Source organism: Squalius cephalus (assembly GCF_949319135.1).
Source record: "Squalius cephalus genome assembly, chromosome: 6".
Taxonomy (NCBI): Eukaryota; Metazoa; Chordata; class Actinopteri; order Cypriniformes; family Leuciscidae; genus Squalius; species Squalius cephalus.
The window spans coordinates 10876107-10897711 of record NC_137127.1 but is presented as its reverse complement, the minus strand read 5'-3'; the positions used below and the strand labels follow the sequence as shown (position 1 = coordinate 10897711).

At 38.1% G+C, this 21605-nt stretch overlaps 2 protein-coding genes across 2 annotated transcripts in view; both read right to left on the bottom strand.

The window, feature by feature from the left end:
- Window positions 1-4106: 4106 nt before the first annotated feature.
- On the bottom strand, window positions 4107-5028 carry cUnh15orf61 (chromosome Un C15orf61 homolog). Its single transcript, XM_079874597.1, has 2 exons — window positions 4454-5028; window positions 4107-4359 (listed from the first exon to the last, which is right to left on the bottom strand). The coding sequence occupies exons 1-2, from the start codon at window positions 4794-4796 to the stop codon at window positions 4232-4234; spliced, it is 471 nt and encodes a 156-aa protein (XP_079730723.1). The 5' UTR covers window positions 4797-5028; the 3' UTR covers window positions 4107-4231.
- A 208-nt stretch (window positions 5029-5236) lies between these two features.
- The window catches only part of iqch (IQ motif containing H), a 29394-nt gene continuing 13025 nt past the window's right edge, over window positions 5237-21605 (bottom strand). The window contains exons 12-18 of the mRNA XM_079874717.1: window positions 17465-17585; window positions 16817-17103; window positions 12374-12544; window positions 7536-7661; window positions 7396-7457; window positions 6877-6985; window positions 5237-5912 (exon numbers count right to left, since the gene is read on the bottom strand). Of these exons, the coding sequence (XP_079730843.1) occupies window positions 5766-5912; window positions 6877-6985; window positions 7396-7457; window positions 7536-7661; window positions 12374-12544; window positions 16817-17103; window positions 17465-17585 (1023 nt within the window). The 3' untranslated portion in view covers window positions 5237-5765. The remainder of the gene's footprint in view (window positions 5913-6876; window positions 6986-7395; window positions 7458-7535; window positions 7662-12373; window positions 12545-16816; window positions 17104-17464; window positions 17586-21605) is intronic.

Genomic DNA, 21605 nt, shown 5'->3' with positions numbered 1-21605 from the left:
GAAGTTGTAATCAGCTGGAAGGAGAACCAAAAACAATGCATTAAGCTAAATGTTCGAAAATATCAAAACAGAAAACACGAATTCAGACGGGATACATTAAAACGGATGTGTCAGTCAGATGATGAGCCATTAACATAAAGCACGTTTTTATCACGCATTCCATCCGCACTTCAAATGAACAACTTTTTAATGAACTTCTGCATTAATTAATGTTGCATTTATTTGAACACGAACTAAAGAGCGCTTCAGAGACGGCCTTGAGGAATTGTTCCGCGCGAATCGTGAATCACTTGCCTGAATCCAGACTTGAAAGGGTCAGTGCCTCGCATGACTGACAGCACTGGAAACACCTGCAGCCTGTAGCTGAAGCAATACTGATTGGCTGCCTTTCAGCTGGTCTTTCACAAAAAAGAAGAAGAAGAAGAAAGGAAAATAAAAAAGAAATATACAGCCACTTGTCATCCCTTCCAATCTGCTTAGTAATGAGAAGGCTTTCCCCTCTGGGTAAAAAGATCTGCTTTAATAGATTTTTAATGGCTTTTTCCCCTCTCTATAAGAACCACTCTCAGCACCCAATAGCATGTGAAAAAAGCATCAAGTAATTCCAGCCTCAGTGGTGTGAGGTCAGCAATTATAATACACAGAAATCACTAAGGCTTTAACAATTGCACTAAATCCATTTTCATTTTTCAGTCTGATAATGCTATGCTAACATGATGCAATAAGGGAAATCTCCATTAAAATATACTTACTAACTATCAAAGGCTATATAGGGAAGACCAGGATTGGTTGTAGCAGGGTCAGTTGTAACAACAACACTTGGAAAGTACGTGGATGAAATAACCATCATAAATGACAACCTTTATCCTGAGCTCAGTCAAATATAAAATATAAAGGATTTACATGACAAAAAAAAAACTATTTTGAGATGCAACATTTCACTTCTTGATTCTAATTTGATCAGGTTAATGCATATTAAATGACAAAATACTGCCATCTGAATCCGGTTTAATTTGATATATAGCATTTACTCAAAACCATGTCCTACTGTAAAACACACACATGCATTTTTTATTATAATATAATAATAATTTATAAGCTGTTTTCTTCATGGGGACCAAATTTCCCCCAAAAGGACAAGGATTTCGGATATTGCGGGGACACACACACAAATGGTTTTAAAATAATATTTTTAAATTTTTAAACTTTAAATGCATTATGTTTTCTAATAGTGTTACAACCCCTTCGACCTACTGTTACAACTCTCTTTGTACTTCACATAGTTTAGAGATGAGTTAAATGTTTCAAGACAACTTTAACTGCAGACAAATGTGGGGGAAACTATTTTTAAGTTTAACACAAATGGCACAAAAAACAATCTGAGTTAGAGATATTAAAGAAAAAATGGTTACCACCATTCAGTGTCCACTACTCTATATTGTAGACTTGATACAAAGGCATTTGTGCATTGAACATGTGCAAATAATTGTGAGTTTAAATAATGCAAAAAGAGATAAATATAAATAAACAGATACATATTATTATTTTTATCTACAAGAGATTCGCATGATGGTTTCATTCGGGATGAAATTACATTACACTCTTAAAAGTGATCCTATTCTATATAAAAAAATAAATAATTTTCCTCGCTAAGATGAATTTAATCAGAATTCTGGACTGCAGCCAATCCTGTAATATCACGAGGCACAAATGCAATTAATACATTGGCAGATTTTTGACATTCTTGAAGATGTCCTCGTGAATGTGATTCAGTGAGCTATAATTGCTTACCTTGGTTTGTCACCATCATTTAATGACTTATGACAACAGAAGTTCAGTTCCAAACCTATTTGTCTCAGCACCTCTGCTGACATGAAGATCACGGCGTACCTGGAAACAGACGACACAAACTGTGATGCGGCTGACATTCCCCTGCTGATGGAGAACCCTGCGAGACACAGGAGCCTGCAGTTGGTCTGGGAGCTCAATGATAACCTTCACAGAATTAGCTGCAGGGGTTATTCATACAATAATTGTTTCTGCCAAACACATACATCTCCATGTCATCCAAAAATTAATGTGATTTTTCTTGCTAAATAATAGATTATGCACCACGTAACTCTAATTTCCCCTCCTCATATCACAATCATATCCCGCTTTCACATTTTCATTAGTTACCTAAGATGTAAATAGTGTTTGTATTTAAAGATTTCAACTTGGGTCTCCTATTTGCATGTAATTGAACTTGTTAATACAAGTGCTTAATCCTTTGTTGATTAGTACCTTATATTCAAGAGAGGGTAATTTAGACCTCCAATTACGAACACGAGTCTTGATTGCACGGCCCTTAAAACAAGGCACTGATCTCTTAACATGGCACCGTTAAATTTTCCGTTACTTTACAGTAGCCAATTTGCTGCTCCGTTATCCTAGACCGTTGACCGAGGTGAGGTGTAAGCGATAAGCACCCGCTCAGACTAATGTCGTCTCCTGTGGCTTGGCACCACACTCGTGGAACAGACCAAAAACAGGAACGCCACGAACACCGCGACATCGGCTCGGGTTTCTCAGGGCTCGCGTCAGCCTGTCAAAGCCACAAAGGCCTGGCCTGTCACCACGCGGTGACACTCTACTCCTCCTCCAGGTCTGCTACAGTATCAGCGACGGGGTAAAGGTCAAAGAGTCAATGAGGAATTAAGACATGCTTGCCTGAGCATTCCCCATGCAGCAGTTCAACACTCAAAGATGAAAAGGAAGAGCCAGCCGTTCAGGCTAATAGTGCTGATCAGATTTCGCTGGGTGTCTAAATGATTTCCATTAAGGCCAATTAGCCCCCTCACTGATGATGCAATATATGTCTGCCTGTATCTACACTGGGAATGAGGGGGCAGGTATGTAACACAGTCAAAGAAACACTTTTACGTCATTTGTGTTTAAATTGGATGAAATTCTTAATAAGGGCTATTGGCAATTCAATACAGCCCTGATGGTTTGAAACTGCCATTATTCTTACAAGATTTAGTCATCACACAATGGCTCATTCTAATCAAAATCACTCGGAATTAAGATTTGCAAGACAAGAGCCAAGAGGTCTATTGATTTGCATGTAATACATGATATTATCACATTGCTGCTGCTACTAAGAGAGAAGGCGGCAAGGCCAGAAAATCGAGGACTCTGATTAATGTGCCCGGCAGAAAGCTTTGAGAAGTCTAGAGGATCAATATGGTAGTTTGTCAAAGCCGATCTCAGAGGTAATGTGACGAAAGATCCTGCAGAAGAGAGCTGGAGTCAGCAAAGCACATTATCAGAAATCAAAGCATCCGAGAATGACAGGGGGAGGGGGTTAGGGTGGGCTCTGAACGAAGGCCACACTTCTTCTATTGTAATTAAAAACCATTTTATCAGACCTGTCCTCCAAACAATCCCTCTTGCTTCCTATTGACAATATGACAGGCAGGGCGTGGGCTCTAATTTGACTTTAAATAAATGAGCTGAAGGTATTTAAAATTCTGCATTTGCTTTAGGGAGGAAAACAAGTGGGAAAACGAGGAGTTGCATAGCTTGTAAACTTCAAAGAATACATTGAGATGCATCACAATAATGCCTAATAATCCTGATAGTGGCATAATGATCTGCATCCCATGTCTGACCAAATCATTCAATCAATTTAAAAAAAAAATGTCTTCTCAAAAATGTCAAATTTCAAAATAAGCTTGCATACTTACACAATAACCAATTTGATAAATAATAATAAAAGACATGTAATTAAGTATTTTACCTTGGAAAGAACAGATGTTCTTGAATAATCTGGTCAGACTTTTAATCAGTGGTTCTGAATTTTGCCCCTAAATTTTGTGTGTGTGTGTGTGTGTGTGTGGGGGGGGGGGGGGGGGGGGGGGGGGGGGGGTTATCCCTTTTATTATTTATGCAACTGGTTATTTAAATAGCTTCAAATATTACTCAAAATTTTGGGGAAATATCTAGGCAATACTATTAATAAAAAATACTATTGTTAAATAATTTTAATTGAGAAATACGTTTTTTGTGCTTTTATATATTTCTTGTTCGTGTACTGAAAAGAAAACTCCAAAGTTGAAAATTTATCATTTTATTTTTTTTGTGCAAAAGTGCATTCCAGGGCACATGCATACATTACTGTATGACAAATATTGGCCTGTGAAACTCAAGTCATTTTCAAATACTCTGAATACTCAGTGTGTCGCTGATATTAGAACTGAGCACCGTCCACCTCCTTGTATGCAAAGTAAACGGTGACAGGTCCTGCAGACGTCTGAACCTTCTCTGTCACACCAACTACCATCCATGAACCCAAGCCATATGCCAAGCATGGGATACCTTAAAGAAAGAGAGGAAAAACATATTAGAAATGCCTAAAGGTTTTTTTTTTAATATAAATATCAGATAAAACGTGTAGCCTATTAAAACTTACCAAGATTGACGACTTTCAATGCAGCAAAAAAACTATTTTCAAACTCCAGGTTCTGTGGAGGAGCTTTGGTGCAGTGGTATTTGATGAAAGGGAAAGCCCCAGTTCTAAGGATGTGGTAGTTCGCTCCCTGCACCTGCCAGTTGAAGTTGGACAGACCGAACTGGTCGTTGATGACGTCACGGTAGCGCACGCAGAACGAAGTCCAGGGCGGGAGCGCGCGCTGTGTGAGGTGACATGTTAATACTTCAGAGGCGGCAGGACGAAGCGCTTTATTCCCAAAGGTGCTGGGGAACAACACCACTTTTAGAAAGCAGCTGTGGATTATCCGCAGAATTGCTGTCATTTCGGAGTAAACCCTCAAGTCTAATATTTCAAGAGCTTCTGTTGGTGCGTCACGTCATTATTTCGTCATGAAAAATAAATTAAGCAAAGTGACAGTTTACAAAGCCACGAGAAATAAAGAGCATCAAACCCCAACTAACAGCAGCTTTGTGACTTTTAGTCAGTCATATCGCCTAAACATTCTGTGGTCTTGAATCCTAGTCCCGTTTCGGTTGTCAGTAAAGGTTAGCAGCTAACGTTACACAACTTACCGGAGCGGATTTAAAACTCGTCTGACAAATATTTACATTATTACCTGGACGAAAGTACGATTAATGTGTTAGTTTTTCGCAGATTTGCGTTCAATATAACCTTCAGTGGTACGATAAATATCTTCTCCGGGAAGAAACAACCAAGCGCTTTTTTTTGTTCCTATTTGCTCTAGCATAGATACTGCAGTATGAATAGTATCATGGATCTTTATTCTCATGCGCACTTATACTCCCATTCATAATTGGAATTACACATAAAATACAATACAGTAATATAGCATTAGTTATACAATACATTCTAACAGTAGATGTACAATACAGATGTACATTTATAATATATAGTACCTATTGAAAAAACTAGCAAAAACTGCTTATTTTTGAGTGATTATAATTTTAAAGAAGATTTAATGCATAGTTATGTTTTGTGTTCCTGGAACATAATTCAGGGCGGAACGAATTAAGAAACTTTCCCCAGTTGTAGTCTCAACCTATATGATGAGCTAGGAAAATGTCATGAATGGCACATCCTGTTCGCATTGTTAATCTTTACAAACAAAACAAAAAAATTGCACAACATTTTAGATCACTATAAAAATGTGACCTAAAAAGGTCATGGACGAAATGTTACTGTATGTATTATAGCTATAACTAAGTTCTATAGAAGTTTGTTGACATCAATTATAACTGAATGTGCAAATGCTATTGATGATAGGGTATAACTATGTTGATTTATTTGGGGTTGATCTGTGAGGTTTATGAGGTGATAACTGTTCGCTCCCGACTGCAGGAATCTCCTTTTCTTCTTGAGATGTGGTTTGGTTTTGTATGGTCATGCCCAGGATCTCCTCGATGTCCTTGATAAGGTCCTTATAAAAGCAAACAATAGCAGACATTCAGTATATGTCTGACTACAGATCTTAACCTCTAACCACTGAACAGTGAATGAGAATTCCTCTATCCAGTTAAGTAACAGTGTGTTGAATGCAGTAATTCAGCAAGTGTCAAAGAATCTCCAATTCACTCACAGTGTCTGACAAAGTCCACAGTGTTCTACATTTGTATGACTTCAGCTGCAGATAGTGGCCAGAGATAAAGCCTTGACTTTAATAAATGAATAACTTGTGTATTGTATAAGATGTTAATATGACAGGCAATTGGCGTGCTCTTTCAAAAATAAATGTGCTCATATTTCTCACCTGAGATTGACTAAAAGCTCAGTTGCTTTAATAAGTTCACTTCTCTTTACCACAAAAAGTCTTTGGTATAATGATAGTTTAGTAATAATACTAACAATATTTTTTTTTTAGAATAACATACTTAGACAAGATTGTGACATATTTTTGTGCAAATTGTTAACCTGTTTTTCACTACACTTGTTTGGCCAGTATACTCATTTGCCAAAGGTAATATGCTGACAATTGTTGTGTCATAACTCAATTTGACTTGAATAATAACCAAAAACACCCAAATTAAATCGAACAAATTTGAATAATGTGAAGCATGAAGTTTATTATTACTAGCATTACATTAAAGTTTTGCAGAGCCTTTTAGAGCAAATAGTGTAGTAGTGGACTCCTCTACTGAGTGACTGATACATACTGCTGTGAATATGTTTTTGTTAATTATTTGTTTGTCAGTTCATTCTTTGTCTTTGTAAAGTCTCTAAAACCATTATTTTTAATATGGTGAAATTGTCAAAAATCCTTGTGATTTCAGTCCTAGTTTGTAGATACATGACTTGAACGTGAAACATATATAGTGTTTTTTGATGACTAAAGTGAAGCAGAGAATATACCATTAGCATAATGACTTTTAAACACATCCGCATACCTTAAAATTGTTTGCTCCTTGCATATTTGGAGCTGATATTTCCTGATGAATGACTGACAGGTTGCGAGCAAAGGTCAGCAGCGCTCCCTGGAGATTCTCCGAGATTGTTCTGTTAACGACACACAGAAACAAACGAGCTTACTAATGATCCCCCAGAACCATCATCAGAGAAAAACAAAAAAACAATCACCTTGTTTGGCTGTGGGGCTGTAAGGAGCTTAATGAGAACTCTCAGCCTTAAAGAGTGTGCTATTCTTTAGGGAGAAATGAGGAAGGAAAGCAGGGCTTCGATGTGATAGGTATAGGATTTATGTGATGAATGCCTTTAATTCGACTTGGCAGTATTTTGCACTCTGACACATTTCAGGTTGAGGTATTCACTACATAATGTTTAATCTGCTCTTGGGAGTGTGCTCAAGGTCTAGATATATCTCTAATGGTAATGGGGACAGAAGAAGGGAAATCAAAGCTGGAGAAAGACAAGGGTAATGCGTCTGCCTGCTTCATGTGGGAACTCACAGCATGCCAAGACTCCTTCTATCTCTGCTGTCATGGAGGGCGAACACAGTGCCTTGCCTTGCCTGAAACATTAGCAGAAGTATATAAAAACACTTGCTCTGCAATCAAAGAACTCCAGTTGTGTTATTGGGAGGTTTTACCTTGACATCATAGCCTATGCCCTGAGCTTTGCACATCAGAAAAAATGTGCTGTAATATACCAAAGAAAGATTGGTGTGGAGAAGTCGGGTGCACATCACTGCAAAGCGACTGGTCACGGAGGTTTGCTGAGAAGAGCACATACACACAGAGAGTTAGGCAAGAAATTACATGTGATTCTGTTGCTAAAAATTTGACCAGTACATCTAAATGGTAAATTGACCTCTCGGGTACGGCAATAACCGCCACACTAGAAACAAATAGAAGAGTTTCGAAAGCCCACATGGAGAAAGGAGCTTTAGTCTCACAGTCAAATAGGGCACTGGGGAGACCGAGTCCGGTGTTATTAGGTTATACCGCTGCAGAAAACAGAAAGGTTTCCTATAAAACCCAACGACGCTCACAGACACGGCAGATAAAAGATGTGTCTAAAAGAACGCCACAGGAGCGGATTAGTTAAGAGTGGCAGGACTCGCAGGACTCGTAGCGGGCATGAGGCACATTCTCAGTGACAGATATGAAGCGGAGGGTAAAGCCCTTGCACCGTGTACGGGGCATGAGTAATTCCCTTTTATGGAACTCTGTTTTCAGCTGTCAGGCACACTATCCTCAAACAACAATAAAAAGCTTTTCCTGCAGGGTTTTAATTGTGTTTGTAATATTCTAGGCCTAAATGATGGCCAAAGCCGGAGCCATTAAGACAGGCAGGCGGGAGCCGGGCGATATGAGGGCATACAAACTAAATGAATGTTTGATAAAATAATACAAGTCGCAAATTAACAAGCGTAAACTCCGGTTTGCCGCTAATAAAGGAACTCTATTGTTTAGGGGCTGGCATCAGGTTGATGAGGTGCTCAGGCATGCATACACATGCATAATGAATATGGTATGCATTATTTATGGGCTGATTATTTAGACTCATCTATCAAAATGATAATGAATTCAGCTTCTTCTAAACACCAATCAGGTCGGAAGCGTAATTACAGCGTTTAGTTGTATTTAACCAAAATAAAACAACAAAGCTTAGCTGGATCAATCTTTATGGATGCACTGATTTATCGGGATAATATCCAGCCGAGGACTCTTATTGCTCTTTGGTCCAGTCTCAAGGAACACATTCTGGATAATGGCATTCTAAAAGCATCCTAAAGTGTTCAGAGCATTAACCTTTAAAGTGATAGTTCACCGAAAAAATGAAAATTCTGTCATCATTTACTCACCCTCATGGCCCATAGGACTTTCTTTCTACTGTGAAAATAAAATGATTGTTATTTATAGCAGGATGTACAAGCTGCCCTTTTCCATCTAATGAAAGTGAATGGTGACCACGGCTGTCAAGACAAAACTTTCAGTGAATAATGACTTCAATTTCAGTCTTTCTCACACTATCATACGGCTGAAGAAGATTTGGAATAAAAGACACAAGTTGCATACACTGCTTTTATAATGCATTTTTGACAGCCCATAGTTTCCGTCCACTTTTATTGTATGGGTGAGAATAGCATCATTAAAACTTGTGCTTTCACAGAAGAAAGAAAGTCATCTATACCACCATTCAAAAAAAAAAAAAAAAAAAAAAAAATTGGTAAGAAATTAATACTTTTATTCAGCAATGATGCATTAAATCGATCAAAAGTGGCAGTAATGACCTTTATATTGTTACAAAATGTAATAATTTCAAATAAATGCTGTTCTTTTGAACTTTCTATTCATCGAAGACAAAAATATTAAGCAGCAAAACTGTACATAATAATAAGAAATGTATGTTTCTTAAAGCTACACTGTGTGATTTTTACCCCCATCTAGCGGTGAAATTATATATGACTACCCAGTGAATATTTGTTTCTGTTCCTCTCAATTCCGAGGGCGTTTTAACTCCTACGGTGGCCGTATTATCAGTGGCGGTCTTAACATAGAGGCATAGGTAGGCGGCTGCTTGGGGCCCCCGTAGTAGGGGGGGCCCCAACCAATCTCAAAAAAAAAAAGAAAAAAAAAGAAAAGAAAAAGCCCCTTATCATCATGAACGCTTCAAAAGAATATTAAATTGTATTAATATTCTTAAGAAATACGTTGAAAAGTAGTAGTTAAAATGTCCAGTTCATGGTTATCCGTTTCTACACACCCCCGACTTTCACAATGAGATGGACTAGTCCGTAACTGTGCGCGGCGCGAAAGATAAACACGCAGTGACAGGAGGACTGGGAAGTACACAAAAACAGAGATGAAGCAAGATGAGTCTAAACGCGAAAATGAAACCAAGTTACCCAAGCGGCTCAAATAAAAGAAAAAAGACGTTGATAAGTATTTGTCAACGCTGCCAAAGATGACAAACTTTTTTACATCTACTGTTGGGGATTCAGACAGGAACAACAACGTCCAAAGTGTTGAACATGCCGCTACAGCAGCAGCTGCTAGCTGTGAAGTGGCGCTAGGTGAGGATAACGTTAACACACTCACATGGATATAGGTGGATTTGCTTAGAGCCAAATGCAACATCACCTCTCCCCAGTTCGCCCCTCTTACCCCCCTCTCAATTACTTACTATAAATACTGTTTTGGCGCTTGTAAATGTGACGTGAAAGATCCCTAGCGCATGTGAACTGATCATCTCTAACGTAACTAACTTAGCTAATAGTGAATAAACACGAATGACTATTGAAAGATACAGTACAACTTACCAAAATGTATATTCCTCATACATAATACCGATCAATCAGTGTTTTTTCAACAGCGGAAAGGGTCAATAAAACAGCTGGAGAACAATTATGTCACATAAAATTTACCTCAGGAAAGCCGTTTAATGACCATAATATATGTTAGGCTATAGCACGTTAGTTGGCTAGAAAAAAGAGCTATAGAGAGTATTTTGCTAAATATGTGTACTATATTACATATTTAGTATATTTTTGACTTATATTATTAAAGTTGTTATTATAATAAAAACGCATTATGTTTACTTTGAGTTATTTTTAACCTTAAATAATACTACCAGCTGATAGGGCTCTATGTATGTTTACAGCATTATGTGAGTTTTTTTTTTCTTGAGAAAAATTAACCCTATCTTGTGTACCTAATATTTATCCAAATGAGTCAATATTGAATCAAATCACAAGAATTGAATTGAAATCGTGAAATTTGTCAAGCAATAATAAAAAAACGTAGCTTACCAGAAATTGTACCATGTAAACATTGTAACATGTTTCTGTTTAGTTACTAAATGTTTTGACAATCACAATACACTTATTGTGATGCAAGATTTTTCAGGTGTTATCTGAAACCTTATTCTCTGTTGGGTTCCATCGTGACTATTAGTTTGTGTAGTGCTACACTTTGTGTGTTCTCTGCTTTCCATCTTCATTTTGGAGTAAAGAAATGTATGCAGGGTTTAAAGGGAAAGTTGTTTTTTTCTCCTCTCCAACCTTTACTTCCCCGTAGATTAGCTTTACCTGGCTATCCATCATTCAGTCTGTAATTTTTTTTCGTTATCTTTTAAAAATCGTATGGGGGGGCCCCCATACATACTTTCGCCTTGGGCCCCCAATTTGCTAAATCCGCCACTGCGTATTATTCCAAGGTTAACATGGCTTCCAGTTATCTACTTCGTCCATGACAATAATAAACAATAGGCCTACGTCTAAAATGAATAAAACTACAGGACAGATGTCAGGAGGTAAACGTCACCCTTGGAATCGGCTATCCCAGCATAATCAGATTAGGCTAACGTTACAATGTGTACAAAGTAAAAGCAATTAAAAATAACTAAAATTTACAGTGTCTTTTTTTATATATAGCTTAAAAAATTGCGCCTTTAAAACTATTCATCACCTGTGATCCGTCGCAGCACAGATTTATGTTACAAGGTAAACAAAACTTTTTCCCCATTGACGCGAGGATGAAGTTATACTAGAGGTCGTTCTGGCGTTATGCACAACCATGCTATGGTTAGACAAGCAACTATAAAACTTCGAATTTACACAAATGAATTACAACAGGCTGAATTACCTGTCGAGAAGAAAGCAGGCAACCTCGGCGTCCGTTTTAAAATATTTTCTCCTCATGAGCTCTTTCCATCTGGGAAAAGTTACTCCAATATTGACTATGGTCTTGCTGATTTGTCTGTTGCGTTGACGTTTTTTTTAATTCTCTCTTTCAAATGTGAGTACACACACACACACACACACACACACTATCTTTCAAATCTGCCGGCACTCGCGAGTTCGCGAGTAATCTCCCCCTCGCATTCGTCACGGTGTCACTGAGTGAAAAACGCAAAAGGCGAAGCTTGAATTTACAGGTATGTCCCTCTTTGGCTAATGTAGTTTCAAGATGGAGGGGCAACATGGCGACTGGCATTCGAACCCCACACCCGTATGTACTTTCAATGGCAGATTATAAACTTAAGAGAATACTTTATTACTTGAAATAAGTAAATATACATTAATGAGCACATATATTTTTGAAAGTGTTTTTTGCTAAGAATCAACTAAAAAAGTTACACAGTGTAGCTTTAAGCACGAAATCAGCATATTAGAATTATTTCTGAAGTATCATGTGACACTAAAGATTTGGAGTAATGCAGCTTTGGTGAACATAAGAATCTTCTTTCAAAAAATGTACCGACCCCGAACTTTTGAATAGAAAAGTAGGTTTAGAACAACAAAAGGGTGAGTAAATAACAGAATTTTTATTTTTGATCTCTATGAGGTTATAACTAAACTATTCCAAAATAAAGTCTTGAATATCTGACAAATATTTCAAATCTAGTATATAACAATCACATCTTCTTATAATGCCAGAGTGAGAGAGAGTGAATACTTTACTTGAAATTAGAGATTCTTACAGCTTTGACCTTTACTCCAGCATGGCGTACAGAAGACTTCACATCTCTGACTATAGGAGAAACCTCTAGTTTACTGGTGCGGCAGTCCAGCGTCCCCCTCGTCATCATGAGCATCAGCTGGGTCATAGCCAGCTGGTTACTGTAGCCCAGGTCAAGATCAATAGCCCATACCTAAATACAGTACAAACCAGCACACACAGACAAGTCAGGAGATCCAACACATAAATCAACGTAACTATTAGCTTATTTTCAAACAACAAGTAGACAATGACAAAAAAATTCTAAACATACAGACAGATGAATAACTGTTTGCAGGGGGAAAACACTGAGCTCAGATTCAACAGAGTGTGTATGAGAGAGAGAGAGAGAGAGAGAGAGAGAGAGAGAGAGTTACATACTGTGTCTAAAGCCCAACTGGAGACTCTTCACATCTGTATGGTTAATGGCATCATTATAAGGATATTAAGGGGTCAGGCCCAGTCGTGGCCTTATGCTTAAACAGGGCTAATTTTCCCTGATAATAATCTAATAGCTATGCCCTCTCTTCAAAAAGTGGCAAATAAATCACCACTGAAGGAGTTGTTAATAACTAAGTGGCAGTTGGCTGACTCTCCTGTCGTCCCTATTTGTCAACCTAAACGCTGCTGCCAGCAAATGCAAATGGTGGCCCGGCTGCTGAAATCACTTTCTGATCACAGTATTGTGCTCAACGTTCACATGCAGAAATATAAAGTGCACTGAATCATCATCTTACACCGGCTTTAATTCAATTGCAAGCACAAATTAATTTCAGTATATAATAACTACTAAAAAGAAAGAAATATTTGTTGATTTTGTCCAGAAAAAAAATATTCCTTTGTGTTGTAGCTACAGTATATAAGAAGAAATGTTATGATGACGTCACAGTTAATTTTTTGCTTGCGGAAATTCAAAATGTCACAATTTTAAAGCTCTTTAAAGTCGGCATGAAATCAAATTTGACAAATCTTCTTTTTATATGTAATATTGTAGTGTTTATTATAAATGATTTATCTGTGCACTTCATTATTTTTTTAAAATTCATGTACCCTTATAATCTTTAATCAAATACATTACCCTTCCATCCCCCCTCGAAACGACCTCTCTTCTCTTTCGGTCACGTGCCATGGCGAAAGGGTGCGGCCAGAGTCGATGAGGGTGCTATCGAGATGCTCTCGAGGGTGAACTTGACTGATAACAGAGAATGTCTAATAAGGCTGATAACTTGACTTGACTCATCTTGGTTCGCGGGAATAATAAAATAAAATAAAAAATCCTTCATGGAAGGGTAACGGTGGGGAGTCCGGTGGAGAGAAATCCTCCACAACTGAATGTAAACTGGCATTCAAATCTGCCTCCATTTTGTTTGCAACGCCCAACCTCCAACGATCCAATCAATTCCCGAAGGACGAAAACAAGCCCCGCCCTACATTTTTTTCTAATTTCAGAAGCCGTTTCACTCGGATATACGTCACAACAAGGAAAAAATTACAATCTCAACTTCCGTTTCATGCCGACTTTAAAAACCAAGCACAACTCCCTGTCCGAAATAAGCCCTTATAAAGGAATCAAGTAAAGCAATGACCTTTGAAAACTGGACTCAGGACTCAGTATAGAGTTGAATTCATCCAGTAGTCATACTTAATACCTGTGCTTGTGGGATAGGTGGGACCATTTAGCCAGTCTGTAGAATCAGCCAAGCCTGCTTCATTGTCAACCTCAACAAAGGCGCTTGATATATACGCCCAGATTGTACCTGTCTTCTATAGCCCCTTCACTTTCATTAAAAACTGCAATCTTGCAGCTGAGCCTCCCTCCGCACACAATGTGAGGCAAGCCTGCAAGGGCAAACACATGCGACCCACCTCTCCCCCACACATACAAAAAATACAGACTGCTTTTAGCAACAGGTTTAAATGTAAATTGATGTTTAAATAGAGACAGGTTAGCACTAGTCTGGCAGATCTGTCTCCCTCTGTGCCAGGAGAGATCGGACAGTGATGTTTGGATTTATCCGCCTGAATTCCTTTTGTCAGGTTTTAATTGTGTGTGCAGTTTATTCTCAGTAAGACACGCTGAATAAAATTCATCCCGTGCCTCTGTGAATTCACAATATAGAGAATCCCGGTGCTATTCAATCAGAAGAATGAAGGAATTACTTTCATTTGCAGGACTAAATGGCATTCTATTGGGAGTGTATATGAGATTCAAGTGTGAGATTTTCTGTGGAAAAGTATATTCCACCTCCATGAGTAATTTATCTAAAAAATATGCTGTTCTCTGCCTTTCAAAGTCAATCATCTATTTTAAAATCACAGCATGCCAACTGAGTCGATGATTAAAACAGCAGTATATGACATTCATTTGAAAATATATCTGTTCTATAGCATTTCATACTAGACCAACCCTTTCAGAGTGATAAATAGTATGTGCATAAGAAGCTGTAAAAATCAACCACTGACTCAAAGGGGGCTCCAGGCTTTCGCTGTGTTAAGTAAATGTCATAAGCTGTTTTTCTGAGCTCAAACATTTCAAGCACATACATGAGTGATTAGAACACTATGATCTGGCTTACACCGAAACGTCTGTCCATCTCCAGACAGGCCCTTCAACATTAAGAACAACTGAGAATTGGTTATCTTTTTGAAATAGTGATCAATACAGTGAATTCAATGTGAGCGTGTTCTGCCACCCTCTAGTGGCAGTGGAAATTGGATCGCTGAAGGAACAATGTGACAAGACACATTTCCATCTTAGGCCTGCCTGCAAGAATCATTGCTAAAAATCACAGTACTCTAATTAATTATGCATCATGTTGCCTAGTTATATAATCACTCCTTTGCTCACTAATCATTTGCACTATGTATAACATTTCCACAGGGGATATTAACATCCCATGACTTAATAAACAGACCTAGATTTCGAAACACAAGTTTTGAAAAATGACTAACTCAATATCTAACACAGTAAGGTCAGTGAGGTCAAATCCATTTCATTTTTTCCACATTAGACTTACATTTATTTTAATGCATCCCCTCCCTTTTCCCCCACAGAGATTTTTCAGTTGTCATGTCATTTGGCAGAGATGCAAAGCAAACCATGCACGGTCTGAAACGCAAGGAATGCTAGTTAGCCTCCTACTGTTAGGGGTGTCTCAGCATTGTAAAAAATGTTTATTTAGGTAACCTTAAAAATGAGCTTCATGAGGTCTAAATTAACATCTAAATGAACTGTTTACAACCTTACTACATTAGCTTATGCAGGTATAAAAAGCTCTTTAGATAACTGCACATATTCATTTTTAAAGTACATAGTCCGTAAAATCAACTCAATGTAGTGTCCTACTGTATTTTTTGCTGATATTGAAAAAAGAAGGGGAGAATCTTGCAAATAACCAAGCCAAAATGTTAAATTTCTATTTAATGTGCTAGAGAAAACACCACATTGTTCAATCTGTCTTCGACAGTGACCAAGAACCTCAGCCTGACCTCCTGTCTGACACCAGTACATAGCTGGGGTGTTTTAAGGTCAGGGGGCAAGGCCTTAAAAGGCGAATTAGTTTATTGACACAATAAGACCTGACAGTTTATTAGATAGCCTTTTGGCACATTAGCCACCCTTCATTGTCTCATCTGTACAGCTCCTAAGGGGAACCTAGGAGTGATCTTATAACATCTCAATAAGAGCCCCGGGCCAGTAGATTGAACCCTCACACTATCTATATTCTAAGGTGAGAACGGTGTTACGGGCTCTGACAGAACAGTGCCACATGTCAGATCCCATATCATTTTCAACAGCTTCTTAACATGGCAGGTTCTGTTTTCATAGAGCTGTAAAACACACCACTGACATTTAAGGGTCAATTTGTTTCTGAGCAAGCTTGTTTGATGAAAGATAGATAGAGCTGAGTGCTTCCATTGTTCCTGTATCTCAAATGGTAGAGCACGCCGCTAGCAATACCAAGGTTGTGGGTTTGATTCCAGAAAACTCTACTAATAAAAATGTATCCCAAGCTGCTTTGGATAAAAGTGTCTGAGAAATGTGGAAATGTTAAATATCGTATAATAATTTCAAAAGCCTACTGTACTATGAATGGAAATGTCATACCTATAAATTTAACCTAAATCTTATCTATATTCATACTCAATTGTACATTAATGTGACTATAATACTTAATATCTGTAAAGTATAAAATATTTAAAAAAATGAAATTTATATAAATATCATCAATCTTTAAAACAGCAATTATTTGAAAAACACTTTTTGTAACGTACATTTTTGCATACATTTTCTTTTGTAATGTAAAAAAAAAATGAATGCATTCTTGCTGAATAAAAGTATTCTTACTCTAAATCTTACTGAGCCCAAATTTTTGAACGGTAGTGTAAATATAAAGTGGTTTATATTGAGAAGTGTTTCTCTAACCTGCTGTTCCAGGTTGCTGGGATCCAGAAAGGTGACTAGATCTACGGAGAGGTGTCCCATGATGAAGCGCTGCTGACATGCCTGACCTATACTATTGCAGATAGTGTGCAGGACGTCAGGGCAGATGGAGGACTGGGGTACAGTGCAGCCCACCACTTCCAACCCACTGGGCCCACGCAGTTGATCTCCACAGGACAGCATGTGCACATCTCCACCCGGCTCCACCAGAAGATCCACCGTCAGACATGTCACACTATCTGAAGGAGGGAAGGCTTCTATCACTCCACCTGAGGAAGGAGATGGATACACTCTTAAAAATAAAGGTTCTTCATGGAACCACAAAAGCCAATAAAGAACCTTTAACATCAGTGGAAACATTCCATGGCACAAAAGGTTCTTTATAGCGGAAAAAAGGCTCTTTAGATTATTAAAATGTTCTTCACACTAAAGGTGTGTCCCCAATTTGCACTATGCTATGGCCATTTTGTAGTATAAATAGTATGAGTAATGTGTTCACAAGTGCAATTTAAATAACCTAATGATGAATGTAATTAACCAAAAAAGGTGTTGGAATGTAAGAGTGTATAAAGAAAAAGAGAAAGCGTCTCAAGGAAGATCTGACAGGTTAAAGGTACTTTGCAAACTTACCTTCCCTGAGGAAGTGTTCTAAGAAACAGTTCCATGTGGTATAGCAGGATGTGTTGGCCGGCCGGGCATATGACGCCAGAAGATGAGGAACTTCCTCTAAGAACTTGATCATCACCGGCTCCTGCACCAAAAATAAAAGATAAAAGCACAGTCGGTCATACTGAAAATCCTCTAAGCTCCAAAGAGCGACCTAAATAAAACTAATATATCAACCTTTACGTCATTAAGCAATTTCTGATCATGGTGTCTGGGTCTGATGTAAAAAAACAACAACATATAGCACTACATAATGTCGATACCCCTGATGAAGCAGTAACTACTGAAGTGTGTCTTAATTTGACATGCCTTACAAAAGCACAGAAGGTGGTTGTGTATGGGGGTGGGGGACTCTGATTGACAGCCCATTGCCACGGCATCACAGTAGTCTAATAGCTTTAACTGAAGGCAATAGTAACTGCACCTGTCCCCAATAAGAACTGACACATGCTGGCAGATAAATACCTATGCAAGCCAATCGATCAAGAGATCAATCAGGGTCTGTTTCTGATCAATACAGCCCTTGTTTCTGTAACTAGAAAACACCATAATGGCTTTGACACTTAATTATGTTGTTAATTGCAATGTTTGACTTTCCAGGAGTGCCTCTTAAAACCTGTTGGTTAGTAAGAAAAATAATTTCACCTCAAGGACCTCTCAAAACTGAGAAGAATGGACAGAGCACTTAAGGACAGCCACCACAATCACATTAAGTACATAATTTATGTGCTTACAACTGCAATGAGATATATATAGAAAACAGTTTTTACTTAAGCACAACATAAAAGGATAAAGAATAATTTTGGTGGGAAACTATTTAATGACAAATCCTTTTTATTTTAAGCGCATATAATAAGTCAATAGGTCCTGTTTTACTACCTTGAGAAGTGCAGGCTATGCTCTAGAAGATGGTAAGAATGAATTATTTTCAATCTCCATTAAGTCTTTATCCTTTTCAAGTACATTTATAATATTCAAACATATGTCACCACTGACATCACTGAAGAAGTTTCAAGATGTGGAGATAAGATGCTGTTGATATTCAAGTCATGAAACAGCCATCATCATATTCAAGTACCAGAAGAGCCAGGGTCAATCGCTGCGCAGTGATTTCACCCCCGACACAAGCCATAAAGCACACAATGGTGCGGCAAAAAGTGTAAGGAAACGGCCTTCGTTCCCCGCGAAAGAGCAGGCGCGCTCTGAGAATTTGCCAATGCACTTCACACAAACAGCGGGGAGGGAAGGAAAGCGTGAGGGAATAATTTTTGCCATTCTTTATTTGGACTTAAACTGCGAACTGTACTGTGAGAGAGGATTCGGGCCTTGCTTGGCTTCCACATAAAGATGAGCTATTTGAAACTATATAAATAAAATAAATGTCTCCTGTGTTGCTTTGATTGCTGTTTGATCTCTACATTAGAAAGAGCGACATTGCAGTTGCAAGCATATTCAACAGCATACCTCCTAAGAGGGATATGGGGCTTTTTCAAAGCTTTCCTTACAGGGATATTTCACTTGAAAATGAGCACTCTGCCATAATCTATACATTTTCATGTCATTACAAACCTGTTATTATATTATATAATATTTTGAAAAATGTCTCACTGTTTTTGTCCACACAATGACATACAGTTGGGTCCAATGTTGTTTTGGACCCCATTGACTTTCATTATATGGACAAAAACAAGTGAAACATTCTTCAAATATTTTCTTTTGTGTGTGTGTGTGTGTGTGTGTGTGTGTGTGTGTGTGTGTGTGTGTGTGTGTGTGTGTGTGTTTTCGTAAGCCATCTGATATAACTTTCATATTCATCAGATGTTAGACATACAAATATAAAATACAAACATAAAGTGATGATATCAGGTAAATGGACATTTTGAATGGGTTTGAAAATAAAGCCTGGTTATTATATGGACATATTTGCGGATTACTTCCCAAACGCAACATTAACCAAAGGGGAATACAGAAAGTGTCGTAACATTCAATATCTAATAAAATAAACATGGTACAACACGTAATCCCACATGCATTGAATAAAATAAGTAGGAGACAATCTGTCTATCTGTTGATGCTATTAGTATAATGCTCCCTCGTGTCTAATGACCCATGTACTGGCAGAACGTGCATGTTTGTAATGTGTAAAGTGTTGCGTGTACGGGTCCACCCAGCCGTTGAATAGAGTGAGATCCGCATGTCTTTAACCCATCTTCTCCGAATAGCTGATAGGCTCGCCCCAGGCTGAAACACCCCTCTGGGTTTGGGCCTCCCAAAGAAACCGCAAAGAATCACACAGTCTTTCTTCACACTGCCTCTAGGTCTGTTTTCACACTTATCTCTGTGGCTGTTCCTCTATAGGGCCACATGGGTTCTTGTATTCTTCCCCTTGCATTAGAAGAGGCTCCTTACAGAATCAATAATTAAACAATGTGCACACAGTAAATAGGGTAAATAGAGGGGGAGCTCACCATAGACTCGGGCTTGACAGGGGGGAAATTAAAGGATGCATTATACTAAAAACAGCTCCCTAGAGAAGCAAAATAGCATTTAAACTCCTATGACTCCTATAAATAAAGCCAAATGCAAAACTTATGTGAAGCCACTGATAATTGCGTTCTGATAATTACAAAATAATTATAATATTTTTTCTCAGAGGATAGTGGCCCTTCAAATGGACGTTTTAAAAATTTAATTGCAAATATGCAGCAGACATCATACATACAAATTTTTTGTACTTAAAGAACAAAAGGAAATATTTACCCTTTATTACCCACTGCAATTAAAACATTACACTGATAAATCTGCTCTACAATATTTCCGCATTTGTCGCTGAATTTATTAGCTTGAGTAATAAAGTGCAATGAGCATGATAAAAGATAAATAAAACGAATGACATGCAAATACGCAATCGTAAACAGAACAGTGAGCATTTAGCAAAATTCACTTATGAGGGGGTGCTGCAGAATGGCAAAATTGCCACTAAAAGAGTGAATAGAGATTTGTAGAAAATGAATGACACGCTGAAATAACCTCTGTGCTCTCCATTCTGTTAGCAGAGCTTGCCATTGATTAAAAAGGTTGAAGAGGTAGAATAAAGGCCCGTACTGGCTTCCATATGGCCCAGAAGCCCTAAGGGTGCAGGCCAGCTCATCAGGCCCCAGCTCCCTCTCCTCTCACTGGGACCCCAGCTGGTGAAGAGCCCCCATTTAAAGCTCCTTCACCGCCATCACCATAATGGAGCTTGGCTGGGCCTCAACCGCTTACCTCTGTAATTAACAGCGCCAATGCCACTACAATTACAGCCCCAGATTCCTCTCTCGGCCTCAGTGTAAATTAGGGACTGAGCTAATAGCTTGGAGGTTGGACACGTGGCCTCCTATTGCCCCCGGGATAGAAGGTTACAATAAAAGGCTGGAATAAAAAAAAGAAAGAAAGAAAGAAAAAAAAAGCTAGGTCTGATTTTGCACACAGCATCGTATGATGATAACCCTGTAATTAGTTTATACAAAGCTCACGGTGTAATGGCAAAACACTGTATTTAAATCAAGGGCCAAATTGTAAGCATATGATGCAGGAGAGGGTTATGAACATGATTACAGGCGGATAAAACTGATGAGTTTTAAAAAACACAACAGAGTGTTGAATACATTACATTTGAATTAGAATACATAAATATGCTAAAATTCTAATGACTCATTATTAATTTCCCATGTATTTGAGTCATAAGCACTCTCATGGCATCAAAGTTTGGCCTTGGTCAATAATGACAGGCTTGCCATTGAGACAAGGGTGCATTTTGTACAGAATATAAATATGAAAACCAGGCAAAGCGGAAATTCTAAAGAACAACGCTTTTGACTGAAGTGTAGCTGCATTTGCAAAATGAAAGAAATGGCACATTTCATTTTGCATTTAAAAAACAAGCCACTTGATACTTATAAATTGCTACTGTTGCACAATAGGCACGCACTCATGCAGACTCCATTTGAATGGTCTGCGTTTAGGACAAATCAGAAGAAATGTTCTCAACAGATTTATTTTATTAAATTTAAAGGCAAAATCACTGCCTTACCAAAACTTAGTTTTTTTGTGAAATGTTTAGTAT